The sequence below is a fragment of the Seriola aureovittata genome, chromosome 16 (assembly GCF_021018895.1).
Source record: "Seriola aureovittata isolate HTS-2021-v1 ecotype China chromosome 16, ASM2101889v1, whole genome shotgun sequence".
Lineage (NCBI taxonomy): Eukaryota > Metazoa > Chordata > Actinopteri > Carangiformes > Carangidae > Seriola > Seriola aureovittata.
Window position 1 is genome coordinate 3452235 of NC_079379.1, and position 19198 is coordinate 3471432.

The window sequence follows — 19198 nt, forward strand, 5'->3', positions numbered from 1 at the left end:
ACGGAGATTTTGGTGGTCAAAGGTCAGTGGTTAAGGTCACTGTGACTCAGAAAACACTTTTTAGCTGTTACTCACAAAGAAACTGCAACAAAATTCGAGGCAAATGGTTCATATTTTCTCTGACTCTGGATAAACAGGGATGTAACCTGAAGCTAATCTGAGTAGAGGAGGCAGACAACCACCAGGAGGTGATTCTAGTTTCTTTTGTAATACTGAACAGTTTTCAGCTTCTACCTTCATCCAATCATTATCACTCAAAAAAAAAACGTGATATAATTAAGGTCAGAGAGAGGATTTTGGAAATATGGAGGTTTCAGGTCTAAATTCTCCCAGCATACCCTCACCAAACCAAGAGCATTAAAGGGGCTATATGTACATTTTCATTTGATCGTTGTCTTCATAAAACAAGAGGTTATAATACGTCTTCTGAGCAGAGCTACGTATGAAAGTGACAGGATGACAGGTGATTCAGGCCGGGAATAGCTGGTTAGCATGCTAATTTCAGTAAGAAAAGATGTGACAGAAACAAGAGCTAACATTAGTGTTTGTTTCCACCTCTGGAGACAGCTGTTGGTGAGTAAAGGAATGAAGCTTGATGATGAACTCGCAATGTTTCCCCAAGACTGGTAATCAAACAGCTATTAATGCTAATGTTAGCTATGTAGCAACAGCGAAACTTACAAATAGCTCCTTTAAATGAATGAAAAAATAAGATTAAGTAAATAAGAAGAGTGTTCAACTTGTATTTTCTGTCTTTGTGTCAGTTATGTTATCCTGTTTGAGAATATTAAACTCATTTAATTTGAATTAAATCTATTAAGGTTTGTGCCTAAAAACCGCAAGAGTTGGTCTAACAAAATATGAGAACCAACATGTGTAATTATAGAATATAAACTCCTCTTCGTAACAGTAAACCCCACAAATGTGGATGAATATTACATTCAAAGACATGACCTCGTTGTCCTCGACAGTGGCTATGGGCATGTTTATAATTTATTCTCAGTCTGACCTCACTGTGTATACAAATGTTGCTGGGAATTAAAACCTGAGGGGCTTGTAACAAGTGTGGTTAATGAATATGCAGGCATGAAACTGCAAAGTGCTTTGAGTTCAACTATCTAACTAAAATGAGCAGAAATATTTGCTTGTAGAACCAGACAATGAAGAAATGTTGACGTGTGACTTCTCAAATTTTACCTCCTGGATTATCTGTGCTCCTGGCTCCATCTTGTGGTGACTCGAGGAGCTTCTTAATCCCATCATCCTGATTTAAACGCTGGTAATTGAATCAAGGTTGTCAAAGAGCATCCATCCATATCAGTCTCTCATTGGAGTGGCCCGGCCGTCCCTCGGGACCGTTTACTCTCTTGATCCGTTGCACAATTTCCTGAAATTAGGTCAGTGGGTTAAGAAAGTGAACTGTAGTTTACTTCCATTTACAGCAGAGGCACAGATACACAGTACATATACTACAGACTGCCACAGCCGGAGGAATGACCTTACATCGCTCAACTCAGGTCATAAAATCAGCTGTGGGGAGGTTACGTAAAATCTGTTGGTTTGATACTGGCTGCTTTTTTTTTATAGCAAACAGGGCAAGTGAGGAATTTATTGCCCCACAAATTAGCCCAATAATTAACAACAGCTGACACCGAGTCCACATTAGACTAAACACATAAATCCCTTTGGATAAAAAAAAAAAGTTGTATCAATAATTGTACTATAAAAATGTCAACATCTTTAGAAAGCTCAAATTATTAAAATAATAAAACATGAATTTCACCCAATTGTTTTATAGGAACATTTTCACATCAGTAAGTCTGGTCTGCTAATCTTTATACAAAGTTATATATGCTGTTATTTCGTTTTTTGTACTAGTGGAGGAAGCAGAAAGTAAGCAATAAGCACTGAAAAAGTACTCTGTAAGAGTAGTAATAGTACTACAGTATATTGAAAATATTACAGAAATAAAAGTATTATTAGCAAAATGTAGTTAAAGCATCATATGAATAAAAACTCAATCTGAGAGATTATTAGGTTATAATTATTAATGCATTAAAGGATATGTTTGTAAGTTTTGCTATTGCTACATAGCTAACATTAGCATTAATAGCTGTTTACCTACCAGTCTTGCAAAGAGCTTCAGCCATTGTTGCATTTATTAGACAAGAGGTTATAATACGTCCTTATGAGCATGAGCTACGTCTTCAAGGAAGATTGAATGCTACAGTGACTCGGTATCGGAAAGTGATGAGACGGGCTGAACAGGCTGGAGCTACCTGATTAGCATGCTAACTTCAGCAGAGTAAAAGAAGTGATAGAAATAGAAGCAAAATAACCAGGACCAAGTTTGATGCTGAACTTGCAACATTTCTTCTAGACTGTTAAGTAAACAGCTGTTAATGCTAATCTTAGCTATGTAGCAATAGCAAAAAGATTACAGTTCAAATAGCTTAAATGTGTAAGAAACATTTTACTGGTGTAGCTTTTGGAGTACAGTCCATGAGTAAATGTACTTGTTTACTTTCTACCACAGTTTTTTACTCTGTTGGGTGGTTGCTGTATCAACTTTATTTCTAGTTATCATCTCATTACAGGGCAATCGGCAAACTCAGACAGTTTAAATTGACAATCTGTGCCGGGATTCATTCATTTATGAGCAACCCTTTGAACAAAATCACACTCCCATCAACTGCAAGCTTATTGTTTTCATTCTGTCTGCACATATATCACTACGTTAAAAAAAAAAAGCAGAGAGAAGATGAGAGTGAAGGAAAAGACATGAAGAAGTGGACAGTGGGTGATAACATTTATTTGCAAACTTGTACAGGCGAACAGGAAATAGTGATATCTGAATAACTATACACAAGAACAGAACTGCGGACAGTTGTGTGCTCCCTCATGGCGCCTGCTCGCCCTTGCCTGAGTGGCTTGGTGGCGGCGTGTAGGTCCCCTCTTTCACCATCTTGTCGCGCTGCTGGCGGATAGCATGAAGCCTCTCGTGCTGCGGCAAGGAAGAGAAGAAGTAGTCAGTGTTGAGACGGAGAGAGAATAAGAAAATAGAGTAATTAAAGAGAATGTTCCACATCCCTCTACCCCGTCTCTGATTATAGTAATATCCCAAAACACCAAGTCCGAAGTACAAGTTTTTAACAGCTAAAAATTTCTACTTTAATTAATCTTCAATGTGTGTGAATTTAATTTCATATCCTGAAGTTCTTAGCTGACGTTCATCTTTGATCAACATTTCATCGCCGCTGTTTTTTTAAAAGAAGATGAAATAACTTGAGGTGAGGAAGTTCTCTGCTGAAACACATTCTGCTAACAACACTGACCTCAGTTTAACTCTGACATCTTTAAGAGAATTAGACTTGGATGTTTTTCTTTCTGATAACAGGTCTGTTATCAGGTCTGTTATATAATTTTTATTCCTAGCTCACAGATGCCATTTTTCCCTTCCTCCCTCCCAATCAATCAAAACAAACTCGGTTTGGCAGTTTAACTTTGCTTAGTTTATCTGAAAAGACAATTCAATTATTACATTTCATTTACTTGTGAGCTTGTGGTACAAACATTCAAACTGAAGCAATAACAGCTCAGATAATGTTAAAATCAGCAGCGTGTTTGTTTTACCTTGAGATCACCTGGAGTTTTGTATGTTTACTGGTTCTGTTGATTTTCTGATGCTGATTTTTCTTTTGGTCGATTATTTTTTGATTAACAGAAAATGAATTTAATGTAATTTGAGTAAAAATCCTTTTTTAAAAATCCACCATGCTTCAGTGTTGTACAATAATTCAATGTGAGAGAGTCTCAAGTCTAAATTCTTTGTTGAAAATCAGTAAGACTCTGTCATAGACATATTCAGTGCACAGGAGTTAGTAACAACTCTGCTTTTTGTTCTTTTTGATCAAAGTTTCTGCTCTGTGTCACATGTATTGTCCTTGCCTTAATGGTAAATTGATTGTTTTTCCATTATACTGGCAAATTATTGTGAATTAGACATGATCTATGAAATAAATGACAAACATTCCCCAACAATCTATGTGACCTAGATAGATACTTTATTTATCCCCTAGGGGATGTGTCCATTAGCTCATTGTTGATAATAATAATAATAAAAACCTTTACTGTATTATCTGCATCCTGGTCTTTCAAACTTAAAACTTACAAATAGATGATCACAGTCTGACTTCTGACTCAGTATAATAGCTAAATCCTACATTTGTGAGTTACAGGTTTATGTGATAGACTGGTGACAGGTAAAAGCAGAAACTCCACATAGACATAAATGAATAAGAGTTGTCTATGGTGAGTTTTGGATTTAAAGACGGATATTTTGAGAGATTCAAGAGCAGTTTAAAGGAGGGCTAAAACATGTTGTGGACAATTTGCAAAATAATAAACAGATCCCCTCTTCACTCACCGTCTTCTGCCTGTGCATGCACTCATAGAAGTCCTCAAACTCCAGCTGGCACTCCTTCTTGGCGCGGGTCTGCCCGATGCCGTGGGCACATTCGATCCAGTCCTTCTCAAAGGCGTGGCAGCGAGACGCCCGTTTGTTGGGCTGCGGTCCGCTCTGCAGCAGCAGCCAGCGGTCCAGGCTGATGCCAAGCCGTGACTGCACGTCCACAAACGGCATGATGCTGATGGGGGGGGGGGGAGTGGAAATGATACGGACCAAAATGGGATGTTGTGGATGGGACAGATTAAGGGAAGATAGACAGGGTGATATAGATAATTCTCTTCTGTTCACAAACACTTTACTGGATAAATCAGATGCACTGCTTCGTTATTACACAACAACAGTATGTACCTCAGACGAGGCAGTGGTCTATCATGCAGGTTACATACCCACCACTATATTTAGAGTCATGGCATTATTTAGATTATATCACCAGTCAGTGGAGCAAAGTGCTGGTGCAGTTTAATAAAAGCCTCACAGTGCCTGGCCTGTTTGTTCTTGCCTGAATAACACAGTGATGTTTTGTCCATCAGCATTTAGGCTTCTTTTGTTACAGAAACTGTATCTTCACAGCTGTATCTGAAATTTAATTTTTGATTTATTTTCAAACAAAATAACCACTGGCTATAGCACCTAACACTTCTAATAAACTGTTCTTTGAGAGTGCTTTACAAGACATAGACACAGACATAAATAAGACGATGTATATAAATTAATAAAAGCATAGAATATCTGGATACAATCATAAAAACAATAGCACTGCACAGAGAAAGTAAACAAATAAGTGTGCTCAGTCATGTCTTCATTTTTCTGTGATATTAAAAATGTAATTTATTTGATAAGGACAAGGAGTTTATAGCTGTAGCTAATTCTCGACTCCTGTCCCTAGCTGGGCTTTTTATTATATAATGTAATTAAAACAGTTGTTAGCAAAGAAAACACAAAACCGACAAAACAATTGATAATATCCTCCGATTAGCTAAAAATATACAGATGTATATTCCACAATTCAATTTGCAATCAAATTAAATTACATTTAATCATCGATGCTCTTTAGTAAAGATATTTACAGCTGTTTTTTTTTTTATTTTAATAAATTGATCTCTGACCTGAAAAGTTGTGGATGTTACTCACCCAGAAACACACTAATGCCCGGAAGAACCACAGATTTTACAGTTCAGTCAAAGAGACAAACTCCTGTCTATGTTTCTTCTGTTATTATTAGCCTGCTAGCTTTCCGTAGACAGGTAGCTACATAGCTAGCGAATAACTACTTTGCTGTATAATTACCCAAACAACAATATTTGTCTATAAATGTACTAATTGACTACATGTTGGATGAGCTTGTGATCAGGTCAGACTGGTATAGTAAGACTCTTTCACGGTCTTGATTCTCCTTCAATGACAGTCTGTTCATGCTAGCAACAGGCCGCTCTCATTCAACACTATTTACACTATTTCCGGTGAACACATTACTATTTTCAAACATCAAATTAATTTGACTGTATATAAAAACACTTAACGTGCTGTTAACATCCTATTAAATGACTATATTTACCGTGTTTTGTAGGATTCACTTTAACCTTCCTCCGACTCCACACGTTCTGCTTTACGGCTCAGCACAACACGACGTCTTCTTCACGCGTTACGACGGTTCATCATAACGTGATGACGCGTTAGCGCCACCAACTGGACTGGAGTCTAGATTGGGACTGAATATAAAGAGGTACATACATGTCTACTGGATTTAAATATCCATTATTAAGAGCTGAAAGACAACCTGCATGTTGTCCACAATATATATATATATATATATATATTTTTTTTTTTCAAACAAGTTGCTGCACCTGTTAATGTCATTCCACATGTTGTTGTTATTGTTTACTGAGCCTGTCTTCTTCTTCTCTCTGAGTTTAATGTCTGACCAGGAAACTTGTGGTGTCATACTGCTCTCGTCAGTCCTGGAAGAATCACATCTCTAGTACCTACGACCTATAAAGGATATATAAAAGAAAACCTTTTCAAACAAAGCACAGAGGTGATATGTGCTATATATATATATATATATATGATATATATATGTGTGTGTGTGTTTTGGGACTTATATGACTGTAATGTTAAAGCTCCTGTGTTGAAAACAGCCTAAAACAGTGACACGTCTCTCTCCACAACAGTGTTTCCCAGGCAGACCTTTTTCACAGCAGTGAAACCTCAGGTGTAACTGATGACATTAACAACAGCTGCAATTAATTATGTTATTATCTTCACCTGTGTTTGACGAGTTCAAAATGTTTAGATCGTCTCTCCCAGTATAAATGACAATGACTCATTGCTTTGGTGCAACATCAGATTGTGTTTATTTATTTTTTCCCCTCAAAGGTCCACAAGTTGTCTCTCACAGTCCTGCATGTACAACCCCACACAAGGCAGAGCTCTAACAGTGACAGGAAATACACAAACAGAATAATAACACTTAAATATTGCTATCTATATACTCTAAAACCTTTTCAAATAAAGACAGGAACAGCTGTGTTCTCAATAGGACTTCCATTAACACTCAGTCAGACTCTTTCAGGAAGTTTGGGTTTCCATCCGTGGTACATTCGTGTGTTTTCTCACAGGCAAGCAGGCAGAAACAAGTGGTAAGTGCAGACCAAACAAAGCACTGTCAAGTTACATAAGCAGCTAAATCCATAAAGCTACTCTGAGATGATTGAAAAAGGCTCCCACCCCGATTCCTTGTGGATTGAAGGAAAACCTGGTGGAAAACCTTTTTAAACAGAAGCACAGAGGTGATCCAAAGCTAAGAAACAGGTCAGGCTAGTGAGGATGATTAAGAAGAGCTTATTGGCATCAATAATTGAAGTGTTTGGCTTCAAAAGTGACACTGACCTGTAAAAGATGATTTATACAACATAAATTAATAGAAGAAAATAGAAAAAATAAGAACAATTACAGTCCTTGCATCATAAAATTGATTTAAAAAAACTTGGACGCCCTTTAAATTAAAAATACTGAATGATAAACTTGGTTATATAATGTTTTTTTGAGCCAAACTCTTCTTGAGTTACATCCAACATAAAAGGCCTTCTGGTAGGTGATGTGTTTTGGTTGTACCACAGACTGTTGTGTTTGTATGCAACTGAAGTAAACTGATGTAACATAGCAACAGACGATGAACAGCAAAAAAAAAAAGAAGATAAATAAGATAAATTCAGATAAAGTGCACAAGTGCTCATTCAAAAAACACAGTGGGACGAACAAATACATTCATCAGGAGTCCATCCATTCACAAACACACACACTCACACACTCTCACACACACACACACACACCATTCAGGTGGGTCAGACAGCCAGTTAACACGTCGGAAACCAAAACCAGTTGGCTGTGTGTTGTGTTGTTGGTCATTGAGTGTCTCTAAGGCAGGCAGGCAGCCAACTGTCAAACACAGGTCCAGTCACATGACACACACCTGAACGACACAGTGAGAGAAGTCTGACAATGACGGGCCGTTGTGGTAGTTACAGAGTGAGCAGCGTCAGGTTAGGCAGCTAGTTTTAGGTGGAAGTGATGTGTTCACTGTCTGATGGATCATTTCCTACCAGAGTTTTCAAACACGATCACAAATTACAGCTTATTATTTGTTCTTTTATGGATTAATCGACTGACAAAAAAATAATCAGCAACTATTTTGATAATCAAATTATTATTATTACTTTTTAACCAAAAATGTGAGGATTTGCTGTTTCCCTTTGTCGTATATGACAGTAAACAGATGATCTTTTTGATTTCAGACTGAACAATCTGAATAAGTAAAACTTGGCTCTAGAAAATTATTTTTGAGTATCTTTTACTATTTTCTGACATTTTAAAGAGAAAACCGTTACTGGTTAATAGAGACAATAAATGCCAAATTAAAAATAAAATAATAATAAAAGATGAGTAAGAATAAGAAAGACGGTGAGATGTGGTTCAAAACTCCTAGAAAAAGCCAGTAAGTGGAGCTTGAGTTAGGATTTTTTTTGTGAAAAATCCTGTTTCCAAGAACAAACTGTAAAACTGAACATTTCAGAAATGTCAAATAAGCAAACCACAGTGTATTTGATAGTAAAAAGTAGAAAACAGTACTTGGTACAGTATTACTTAACTGTCCACCTATGTTTAAGTTTGTTATTATAGTCGCATAAGTCAAGTTATTATGCAAATGAGATGCATTTTCAGATTATATTTTACTTTTATTAGAGTAACTGATGTTGCTTTTTATTTCAGCCAAGTGCCACACAGGCAGCAAAATAAACTTCTGGCCCAACATATTCCTGGTTCCTCGGCCCGAGTCCGGCCCATATACTTTCCCATCTGGACAGATTCTTCAGTTATCCTCTTGTATTGTCTGACAGCTGTAAGATTGTCTGTGTGTATCCGCCACAGTTGGTCCAGATGTGGAATTAGCATGTTATAATCATGGTGTATATGGGCCAGATTGGGGCCGTGGAACCAGGTGCATACTGGGCCGGAAGAAAACGAGCATGTGGCCCGAGCACCAGCTGGTTGTATTTTGCTGCCTGGGCACAGTTGTATGTGATGTTTGTTTTCCATAACATGTTAATACATGGGAGTCTAAATCTAAATCTGAAGTTGCATTTCTTTTTTAATATGTGAAACGTTTGATATAGGTTTTTATGAACGTTAGTGTGAAGGCAGATTAAGCTTATTTCTTTCACACACTCGTGTAGCTCCTACATAAATGTGTTATTTCAAATAATTGAAGATTCCTATTTAGCTTACAATGATAGAAAACTGGCTGGAATTTTGATTTCTGCATTTTTAGATTAACGTTATATTTATATTTATATAAGTTTATACTGGATGATAAAGCGCTTCAGTACTGGTCTGTTCTAAACTGTCTGGAGTATGAAAAAGGTCCAACACTGTCAAAAACACAAGAACAGAACAAGAATAAAGTTGCTTCTCTTTGTGCATTTCTCTGCAGTGTCTTGTGGCCACGTCATTGTCAGAACTCACTCATTCATTTCTGTGATTTAGAAAGTCTGGACCTAATTTTTTCTCCCCATTTTCAACCCCCCCCCCCAGCCCTCCTCCTCCTCCTCCTCCTCCTCCTCCTTCTCTGTGCAGAGAAAGTGAGATTCAAGTGCAGCTTCTCTCTTTGAGTAAACTTTAACTCTGACCAGTGCAACAGAAACTCGCTGCCCTTTTAAACCTTTCACACGAGGCTCGGCACATGCAGACTCATGCACACAGCAAATAATACAATTTCAAGGTCATCTGAATATAAATAGAGGAAAAGAGGAAAATAAAGCCACGATAGTTGAGTACAAAGTCCACATTCATTCACACATCGTTAAAAACATCCCCCTCGTCTTCAGCTCACATCCTAACGGTCCCTCTCCCTCTGCTGTGCTCGGTGACACTTCACCTTCTTTCATCATTTCAGTTTTGCAATATTTCTTGTGGAAAATTTGTACCTCTTGCTTTTTTTCTTTTCTTTTCTTTTTTTTTTGCTTAAGTAGCCAAGGCATTTTGCACCAAGGAGTAAACATAAATCATCATCTTATAAATCTCAGAGGTAGAACCCTGACAATTTACTCAGTGAGGAGATTGACAGGTAGATAGATAAGACAGACAGACGAGAGTGAACAAACGCTGTCTGTGTTTAAGACGGTGTCTGTGAGGCGCAAAAGCAGCAGATGAGTAATGACAACAGAAAGAAAAGCCATGAAGTCAGGGAGAGTTTAGATGTAAATGTCGGGGATCAGTTTGTTTTTTTGTGCAATCCTGAGAGCCGCTCTTCTCTCAGACATAGAGGATGACGTTGCTGTCCCCGGGACAGTGAAGGCCTTCGGTGGAGGGGTTCAGGGCTCGGCAAGAGGGGGGCTGGGCCTGCTGGCCGGCCGCCAGGTGACAGCTTTTGGGGTGAGGCGAGTCACAGTCGTCGGACGTCAGCTCTGCGATGTCGTCCGACTGCGTGTCCGACATCTCCAGGTCGCTGCGGATGCTCTCCGGCTGAGCCAGGGTGACGTCTCTGAGCCCCTCCCTGATCGACACCCCCGGTGAAAGTCCCAACGCCGAGCCGGACAAAGCCCCGCCCCGTCTGGAGCTGCAGTCCTGAGGCTCCTCGCCTCCTGAGGCGGTCGCCATGGCAGCGGAACCCTGGGGTGGGGTGAGGTCCTCTTCGCTGGTCAGGCAGAGATGGCTGGGTTTGGTCTCGATGTCCACCTGGATCTCCAGGTTGGTGCACTCCCTGCAGGAACACATGGTTAAAACATTATGCTTCTGATGTTAGAAAACCACTGGAGAATATAACAGAGAATTTGAAGAGGATTTTTGTGAGATCGATAAGAAATGTATTAAAAGAAAGGAAGTGTTATGTCAAATATTGAATGGCTTTATATCAAATTAGTTATAATTATACATAAATATTAAGAGAAGGAGGAGATTTGAATGTAACGTGTTTGCCGCTTTGTCTTGAAAAATTGAGATTCAGCTGTTTTTCCTGTTAATGGTTTTAAGATAAAAGATTGTATTAGCTAAACAATATTATATAATATGGTTAATAATATCGTGTGCTTTACACTTATGGTCATTTATATTTTGTTAATAAATTTCTGTATCCACTAGTAAATATAATATCTTGTAAAACATTTTTTTTTTTAAAAGATGATTTTAATTTTGTAGTATCTACTGTTTATATTAGTCACATGACTGGTCATAAAACTGGAAACTTTACTCTCCCTTGCTTTATTTCTCTTAGTTACTCTGTATTGGTTTTTATACACATGATTGTTTACATTTTTTTATCTGATTTTCTTCTCTTTGAAATCTATTAATTAATTAATTAAATTTATTTAATTAATTGATTCTACTTTTTACTGTCTTTGTCAAGCACTCTAATGTAGCTTTTGAAAAGATTTAAAGAAACTTTATTTTCATCTTAATTTCATTTTTAATATTTAATCTTAACCTAAAAACCATATATTAACTGTAAAAGGGAGAACAAAGACTTCCTTCAACAGCAGCCACATGCTTTAGGCCTGTGAGCCACAGAGGAGACAACAACATAGGATCATGGCGTCAACCTGTCAAGTCCTCAGATTAGTTTTAATCCTGTCGTCTTAGTCACATCACGTCCAAATCAAAACTTAAAGAGTGACAGATGAGTCAGCAGCAGGTCAACTTCAAAAAACTCATAACTCTCAGAGGAGAGGAGAGAAGCCAAAACACATGAGTGATGCAATAAGAAAAGTGAGATTTCAAGAGAGAGCTCAAAGACACCACAGAAGAAGACAGCGGCCTCCTGCCTCACCTGTCAGGTAGTGTGTAGGAGGAGATGATGGATCCGGCCATTCCTCTGGTGCTGGCACAGTCACTCCCTGCTCCCAGGCTGCCTGTCTCCCTCTGGGCCGACTCTTTAGCCAACTCCCCCGCTTGAACCTCCAGCCTGCAGCAGAATGAATACACACACTGATCAGTTACACTCTGCTATCAATACACACCATGAATGAGCGGGAAATCCTTAATCCCTGATCCTCACCTGCTGTATTTGCCGGTGCGGGACCCCAGGGCCCCTCCCGCCAAGGTGTTGAAGTGTGGCGTGTCACCCAGAGCCCCAGGGGCCACAGAGAGCCCCTCACTGGGGGAGGTGGTGCTCAGACCGCTGACTGCCCCGTCCAGGCTGCTCTCCCCAAGGCTTGGAGACTTGAGCGCTCGCCACGCGTCCGCCACTGCAGAACGACAGAGAAACCAAACACATTAACGATATCCTGGTCATCAGTTTGTAGGAAATGTCAGCATCAGTTCAGTGTCCTCACCTGTGATTGGTCCGTCATCCTCATCGAAGTCAATTCGTACGCCTCTGCCCTTCCCTCTGCTCACACCACAGCCCCCTCCTCGACACAGAGAGATGGGCACCACGCCATACACATAGGCCAACATGATGGGAACGCCGATACCTGGAGAGGGACAGGTTATACCCCAATTTAAATGTGAACTTTGAACTGTAATTTTTAGATTTTGTGTTTAAGAAAGAAAATCAGTGGATGACAAGTTAAAATTCATTGTGTCCTCGCAGTTGAATTTCCTTGAATTTTTGCTTTGAACTGTATGATCCCAATAAAGTTCAAGGATTAAGTGACGAAGAAAGCAAAGAGAAAATAAAGAAAATAACGACATTTCATTTTGCGACTATATATTTTCAAATTCTTCTATTTAAATTTTAAAGAGATACATTTTGATAATCTAAGTGAGCATCAACAAAATGTATCAGACTTTGGTTTTCAGTGTTATTCATTGGATTAAATGACAAATCACAAACGATGGATCTGAAGCTCTTCTCCTGATGTAAGTGAACAGCAGTGGTGTCTCCAGACTCCATCCTTGGTTTTTATTTCGGCCATATAATAAATGATGGTGGTGCTGTCGAGGTTCTTACCCACGCTGACTGCTGCGATGACAGGGGCGGTGATGATGGACAGGGCCACGCCTCCTGTGATGGCCAGGTTCCTTCTGTGACGGGACGTCTTCTTCAGCTCGTAGTGGGCGTGGATCTGCAGCAGGGGAGAGAGAGGAAGAGGCAGAGAGAGAGAGACACGCTTTAACGAAGTAAACAAACACTTCACTAACAACATAACTGAGCTGAAGACGAACATAGACAGAGGTGAAGGTTAAAGGTTGGACATCAGACTTTAGGTGATTTTAAAATGACAAAACCATAAACACAGAAAACAGTAGATGATTCACTTAATTTCACCAAACTGACTAATGAACACAGTCGTGTTGAGTTACTGTTGGTTATTATCCAATGAAGTCTGACCTATTAATTACAGTATAAATCATGAGTTGGTTTATATTGGACCTATTTTCTGATCAACCTGTATTTATCTACTGTGGAGTTCAAACAGCTTATTGTTTTTATTTTTATAGTTTTCTTGTATTATTTTTTTGTCATTACATTTTGCCTGAATTTTACCCTGACAAAATACTGTCAGACTCAACCACACAGATTACAGAAACGCCAGATTATTGTATTTAGTTTGGAGCATGAACCATCAGGACGTCTATGTTCTCATCACTTAACCTGCAAATTGAAGTTTCTTTTCAAAAAATATTTTTAAATGATTCAAACAGAAATATACAATGTTTTAGTTCCATATCCTGCACCCGCCATCTTTATTTCCTCAGACTCATTTAGGGATTTTAGAAAAGCTGTCCAAATTTCCCCCCAACAGTTTGTAAAATTTTCTGGTTATTTTAACTTTTTCCCATATTTTCTAAATTTATTTGCCAGTAATGTAACTTTGGAGAAATGTCAACCCTAATGTATTTATGGCTAATTTTACGGTAACTACATAAATTATCATAATCATCTTTTAAAAAAAACTCTCTGGAATAAACAACACTAATTACGAGAATGAACACAGAGATAAAAGCAGACATACTCGCTGAGTATAAACCAGTGTCCTTTTCTGCAGGGAGACAATATGAATCATCACTGATCTACATTTCTTCCAGACAGCTCCTCAAGCTTCTTTTTAAAGAACAAAATCTGTGTCATAACTTGTCACAGAGCAGCGGTTCTCAAACTTTTTTTTCTGGCATGCCCCATTTCACACACTGAAAACAGTTCAATGATTTCTAATAAAAAAAAGATCCAGGTTGAATTTAGAAGATAAAAGATAAACACGGTAGCATCAGAAAACTCTTATTTGTTTATTTTTCCTCCTTAAATCATATTAATTCAATTAATTTCACTCCAGATTTTCCCCCTGGTCATCCTCCACCCCCCCCCCCCCCCCCCACCCCCACCCCCCCCCGACGTGTGTGTGAGCTGCTGTATCTAAGGAACCAGTTGATCTGACTAGTTCACCTCTTCCAATACCTCACACTGAGTCAGAGCCTCACCAGGCTTAGACTTAGTGATGCAGTTTCATTACTGTCCATAAGAGAGCGCCACAGTATCTTAATGTGAGGCAAAAACCTTACTTCTTAACATCTTGTAATTATTTGAAAGAAGATTGTCTCTTAGGAAATTCTTTTTCTAATGAAGCAACAACACAACAATCGGCAAAAACACGACAAAGCTTTGACAAAAGAGTTATTTCTTCAGGTTTTGTCTTTTGAAAGCCGTCCATGATTGGTAAGTATGTGTCAATATTTCATCAATTTTAGACCAATTTAATGACCAAACAAAAGGCACACTAACCAAGAATTTTTTAAATAATACAAAATACACACTGTAGATTCAAATACAGTTACATACCGTAAATATACAGTACTTTACTTACAAAATTGTGACCAGTATTGTGTTGTAAATTTACAAGAATACAGTAAAGAACTGCAAATTTATTTCTAGTGATAAGAAACTGTAAATGTAACAGAACCTAGCAGGCGAAGCTGCTGCCAGTTAATTACTGTAAATTTACAGTGTGTCCCATTCACTTCTTGTGAATCTTTTAATATAATTCAACTGCTCTTCGGTAAACAGGAACTGACAACACTGTCATTTCGAGAAAACTTTTAACATTGTGCCAAAACGAGGAGAGAGAACAATGAAACTCAGACAGAAAAAGCTTTTTGTTCTGCAATGTTGTAAATTCCAGTTAATTACCTCATGAGGATTGTAAAAGAATGAATGTGGCAGCACTGTAAACTATATATATGTGTGTGTGTGTGTGTGTGTGTGTTGTCACAACTCTGTGGTTTTCCACTTCTGGTTTCTGTAGCAGTGTGGACAAAGATGGCGTATAAAGTGACCATAAAGATTAAGTAAGTGTGAAAAGCTACGATGTGAGTAGTATAAAGAATACAAAGCTCCATGTTACGATTATAAACTCCTAAATGATGTTTCATAATGCTCCTTATCCGTTCCTCTTAAAAAGCCCCGTCATCTAGAATTTCATTTCATTTTCCTTTTCTCAACTTCTATCCAGGATTTAACTTGAAATATTTAGGCTGAAATTTTGAGTTGAGCTCTGACTTAAGTCAAAAGAATATTTTTTATAACCACAAACAACAAAACTCAAATGTTTCAGTTTACTACCAGTAAAACAAAAAGAAAATCACATGTAAGAAACCAGAACAACTGAATCTTTGCCATATTTGCTTAAAAAACAATTTAAACAATTTTTGAATTATAAAAATTGTTTTCTGTCAATTGATTAATCCAAATAAACCAGAGCAAAAGAGACAAGAGTAGACATTCAACATGACAAAAAAATAACTATTAAAATGAATTGAAAAAGCAAAGAAAAAAACAAAACAGAAGCTGATCTTAACCTGTCTTAAATTATATTTTAAATAACAAGCATGAGCTCATTTAAAGGTCGGCTAAAGTTTCTTCTTCTGCTGTGTCTTACCTTGCGGCCAACGTAAACAGGGATGCCGATGACCATAGCGGGAACGGCGATGCCTGCGATCAGGGTGATGCCGACTGGAGCTCCGATCAGAGTTCCTAGCTGCCACAAAATCTTCTTCTTCCTGCTCCAAGGCTTCTTCCCCCAGAACGTGCAGCCGGATGGACTGATGGAGGGAAACACATATGGAGGGAAAGAGGTAAAGCAGGTGAAGAAAATTCAGGCACATGTAGTCATCTATCTGTTGCAGAGAGAATCAATGGGCCTGTAGTCATTAGGTCATTTGGTATCATCTGCATAATTATGATAGTTGATGTTATTGTTTTTTATAATGTGGCCCAGTGGGAGCATGTAAATGTTAAACAAAAGGAAAAACACATATAATGTGCCAAAGAGGGTTGTTTGGTCAACTGTGTCAAATGCAGCACTTAGACCTAATAAGACTAGAGCTGAATCTCCCGTAGGTCTACTGTGAAGTGGACAGAAATAGATATTTTAGTACCTGAGGTAGTGCAGGTCGGAGATCTCCTTCATGCAGAGCCAGCAGAACTCACAGCCACAGACGGCGCAGGTCATGTGATTACAGCTCCCATCGTTCATCTTGATGATGTAGGCGCCACAGCGAGGACAGGGTTTGATGTCATCAGCTGGAGACAGAGAGAAGGGAAAGAGAGAGAAGATGAGCTTAACCTTAGAGACATTGCTCAGATCAATTGTGTGTGTGTGTGTGTGTGTGTGTGTGTGTGTGTGTGTGTGTGTGTGTGTGTGTGTGTGTGTGTGTGTGTGTGTGTGTGTGCTTAAAAAAATCGAGTAGTTAAAAAGAATATTTCAACATTTTGGGAATGCTTATTAAATTTCTTGCAGAGGGTTAGTTGGCTCTTTAAGCTAAGCTAAGCTAACTGACAGCTGGTTCCACTTTCATGTTTGCTGAACTAACGTGAGAGCGATATGATCGTCTCATGTAACTGAATAAGCGTATGTGTGCAGTCCCCGACTTCACTGAAGCCCCCTCAGTTCCTGAAGTGTCTTCCTAATTCACTGTTGTTCTGAAACTCAGCTGTGAACTTCAAACCTCAAACTTCAAAACATCAGCAATGACTCCGGAAGAAATTTGAGTTTTTAGACACTATAACAAAATGGTGTATCTTTATATCAATTAATATTTATTCTTTCCTTTTTTTTTATCTGGCTAAAATTATTACACCACTTCAACTAAATATATGTGTTATATAGGGTTAAATTTGCTTCAAAGTAAATAAAATAAAATGTCAAAAAACATGTTAAAGTTGTTTAAATGTAAGAAAAACTAAACTCTACTACAAATGTTCCCTTTAGTTGTATTTTTCCCTCTTCTGTTGGCAACAAAATCAAACCTCATTAGAGTAATGGATTGAACAATTGCAGCACTTTGTCCTCTAATGCATTTTAAGGGAGAGAAAGCCAAGAAGCCAAAAAAAAAGTCAATTTACTGTGTGTGTTTGAATTTCGGATGCTGGGAATGCTCTCTGCTCTTTAAAGGGCATTTTGGCATTTTAACTTGAAGAGACTCTTGAAGTGGGCGCTGTGTGTGTCTGTCTGGGTGTAGGAGTAGTTGTTATTGTTTGTGTACTCTGTATTCTGCTGACACGACTTAACACACTTCCTCTCATCTCTCTTTTATTGTCCTTTCTTTTCTTTCTTTTTTTCCCCCGCTCTCTCCATCTCTCCATCTCTCCCTGCCGTGTCGTCTCCTCTCTGTCTCTGTAGATCTGTATCCAGTTGACTAAGCAGCAGGTTCAGACAGACAGACAGACAGGGAGGGAGGGAGGGAGGGAGCGGCCTGGATTGTTTTATGAGTCAGTTTTGGCTCGTCTGGATTGTTGTCTTCTGAATACTTGGCAGAGAGAGGAAGACTGCAAGTGGTGAATTAAGAAGAGAGAGAGAGAGAGAGAGAGAGAGAGAGAGAGAGAGAGAGAGAGAGAGAGAGAGAGAGAGAGAGAGAGAGAGAGAGAGAGAGAGGAATGACTGAGGACAGCTGGAGGGATTTACTTCATAGATTTTAATCAAAATGTGATTAAACACACACATTTTAGAATGATTGCACGCACCAGCACGCCTATTTGTAGTGTGTTATGTTTACATCTATCATCACTACAACAACACTAAAATCTGTTTCCCCCTGTTTCCAGTCTTTATGCTAAGCTAAGCTAACCATCTCCTGGCTGTAGCTTTATATTTTCTTCACATTATTATACGTCCTCTGAGCAGCTACTTCTTCAGGGCAAACTGGACGCTACAGTGACTCGGTATCGGAAAGTGACAAGACAGGCTGGCTAGGCTGGAGCTAGCTGGTTAGCATGCTAACTTCAGTACAAGAAAATAAGCGACGGAAATAGAGGCAACACAAAAGGGTTGCTTTCCACCACTGGAGACAACTCTTGGTGAGTTAAAGAAAAAAAAGTTTGTTGCTGACCTCACACAGTTTCTTCTTAACTGTAAACAGCTGTTAATGCTGATGTTAGCTATGTAGCAATAACAAAACTAACAAATAGCTCAAATAAAACATAAATCATGATGCTATTTCATAGACACCACTGCATGTCTTGTAAGTGAGCAGTTAGTGATAGTTAATTCATAAACCCAATTAAAACTGTTTGTGACCAAAATTTTCTGCAATTTGGTAAAAAAAAAAAAAAAAAAAATATATATATAATTAGTAAATCATTTGTTCCTGTGACATTTTTAAGATTCTTAAAAATTTGATCATTTCCTTCTGTGGTGATGAAAATTGTGAAGTGAAAAATATTTTAGAAGAAATTTTTCCTTTCCAACTGATCTTGATGTATTTTTCTCTTCTCCATTTTAAAATAATTCTGCTCTAGAAGCAGTTCACAAGTGTCTAAAACATGCATCACAAAAGTCACAAGATGTTTTCTCTTAACTTTATTTAATAATACACTCCCTCATTTTGTTGCAGAGCCTACAGATCTGAAAGATTTCCTCCAAGAACACAACTGATTTTCTAAAATTCAAATGTTCTGTAACTGTTTTCAAAGTTTTTATTGTTTTAAAAGAGCTGGAAAGAACTTTTAGAGTCGCATCTTAAACTGATTATTTGCTCAAAAGCACTTCAAAATCAGTCTTTGCGTGTTATAATTTTAATCTGCGCCAACAGAGCTGAGCTATTCATATCTCTTTCTGTGGTTGGTGGATGATTTTTGATGACTAAAATTAGTGTGTATGAACTTTAGTCAGTAAATTAAAACCACCACGTCTTTTTGTAAACCTCACCAAACTGGAAGTTCAGACTGAGCCATGTTACAGTGACATTTTAAATGACAGGATGCACAGTGCTGCAGTCATGAAACTATGAAGTGGAGAAGCT

The 19198-nt window shown here is 38.3% G+C and overlaps 2 protein-coding genes across 2 annotated transcripts in view; both read right to left on the minus strand.

Annotated features, from left to right (window-relative positions):
* Nucleotides 1-2794: 2794 nt before the first annotated feature.
* ndufs5 (NADH:ubiquinone oxidoreductase subunit S5) lies at nucleotides 2795-6162 on the minus strand. Its single transcript, XM_056398478.1, has 3 exons — nucleotides 6024-6162; nucleotides 4427-4646; nucleotides 2795-3004 (listed from the first exon to the last, which is right to left on the minus strand). The coding sequence occupies exons 2-3, from the start codon at nucleotides 4640-4642 to the stop codon at nucleotides 2900-2902; spliced, it is 321 nt and encodes a 106-aa protein (XP_056254453.1). The 5' UTR covers nucleotides 4643-4646; nucleotides 6024-6162; the 3' UTR covers nucleotides 2795-2899.
* A 636-nt stretch (nucleotides 6163-6798) lies between these two features.
* Nucleotides 6799-19198, minus strand: part of rnf19b (ring finger protein 19B) — a 43798-nt gene continuing 31398 nt past the window's right edge. Inside the window, exons 4-10 of the mRNA XM_056399191.1 lie at nucleotides 16337-16481; nucleotides 15838-16000; nucleotides 12915-13029; nucleotides 12295-12435; nucleotides 12018-12207; nucleotides 11790-11924; nucleotides 6799-10727 (exon numbers count right to left, since the gene is read on the minus strand). Coding sequence (XP_056255166.1) covers nucleotides 10280-10727; nucleotides 11790-11924; nucleotides 12018-12207; nucleotides 12295-12435; nucleotides 12915-13029; nucleotides 15838-16000; nucleotides 16337-16481 — 1337 coding nt within the window. The 3' untranslated portion in view covers nucleotides 6799-10279. The remainder of the gene's footprint in view (nucleotides 10728-11789; nucleotides 11925-12017; nucleotides 12208-12294; nucleotides 12436-12914; nucleotides 13030-15837; nucleotides 16001-16336; nucleotides 16482-19198) is intronic.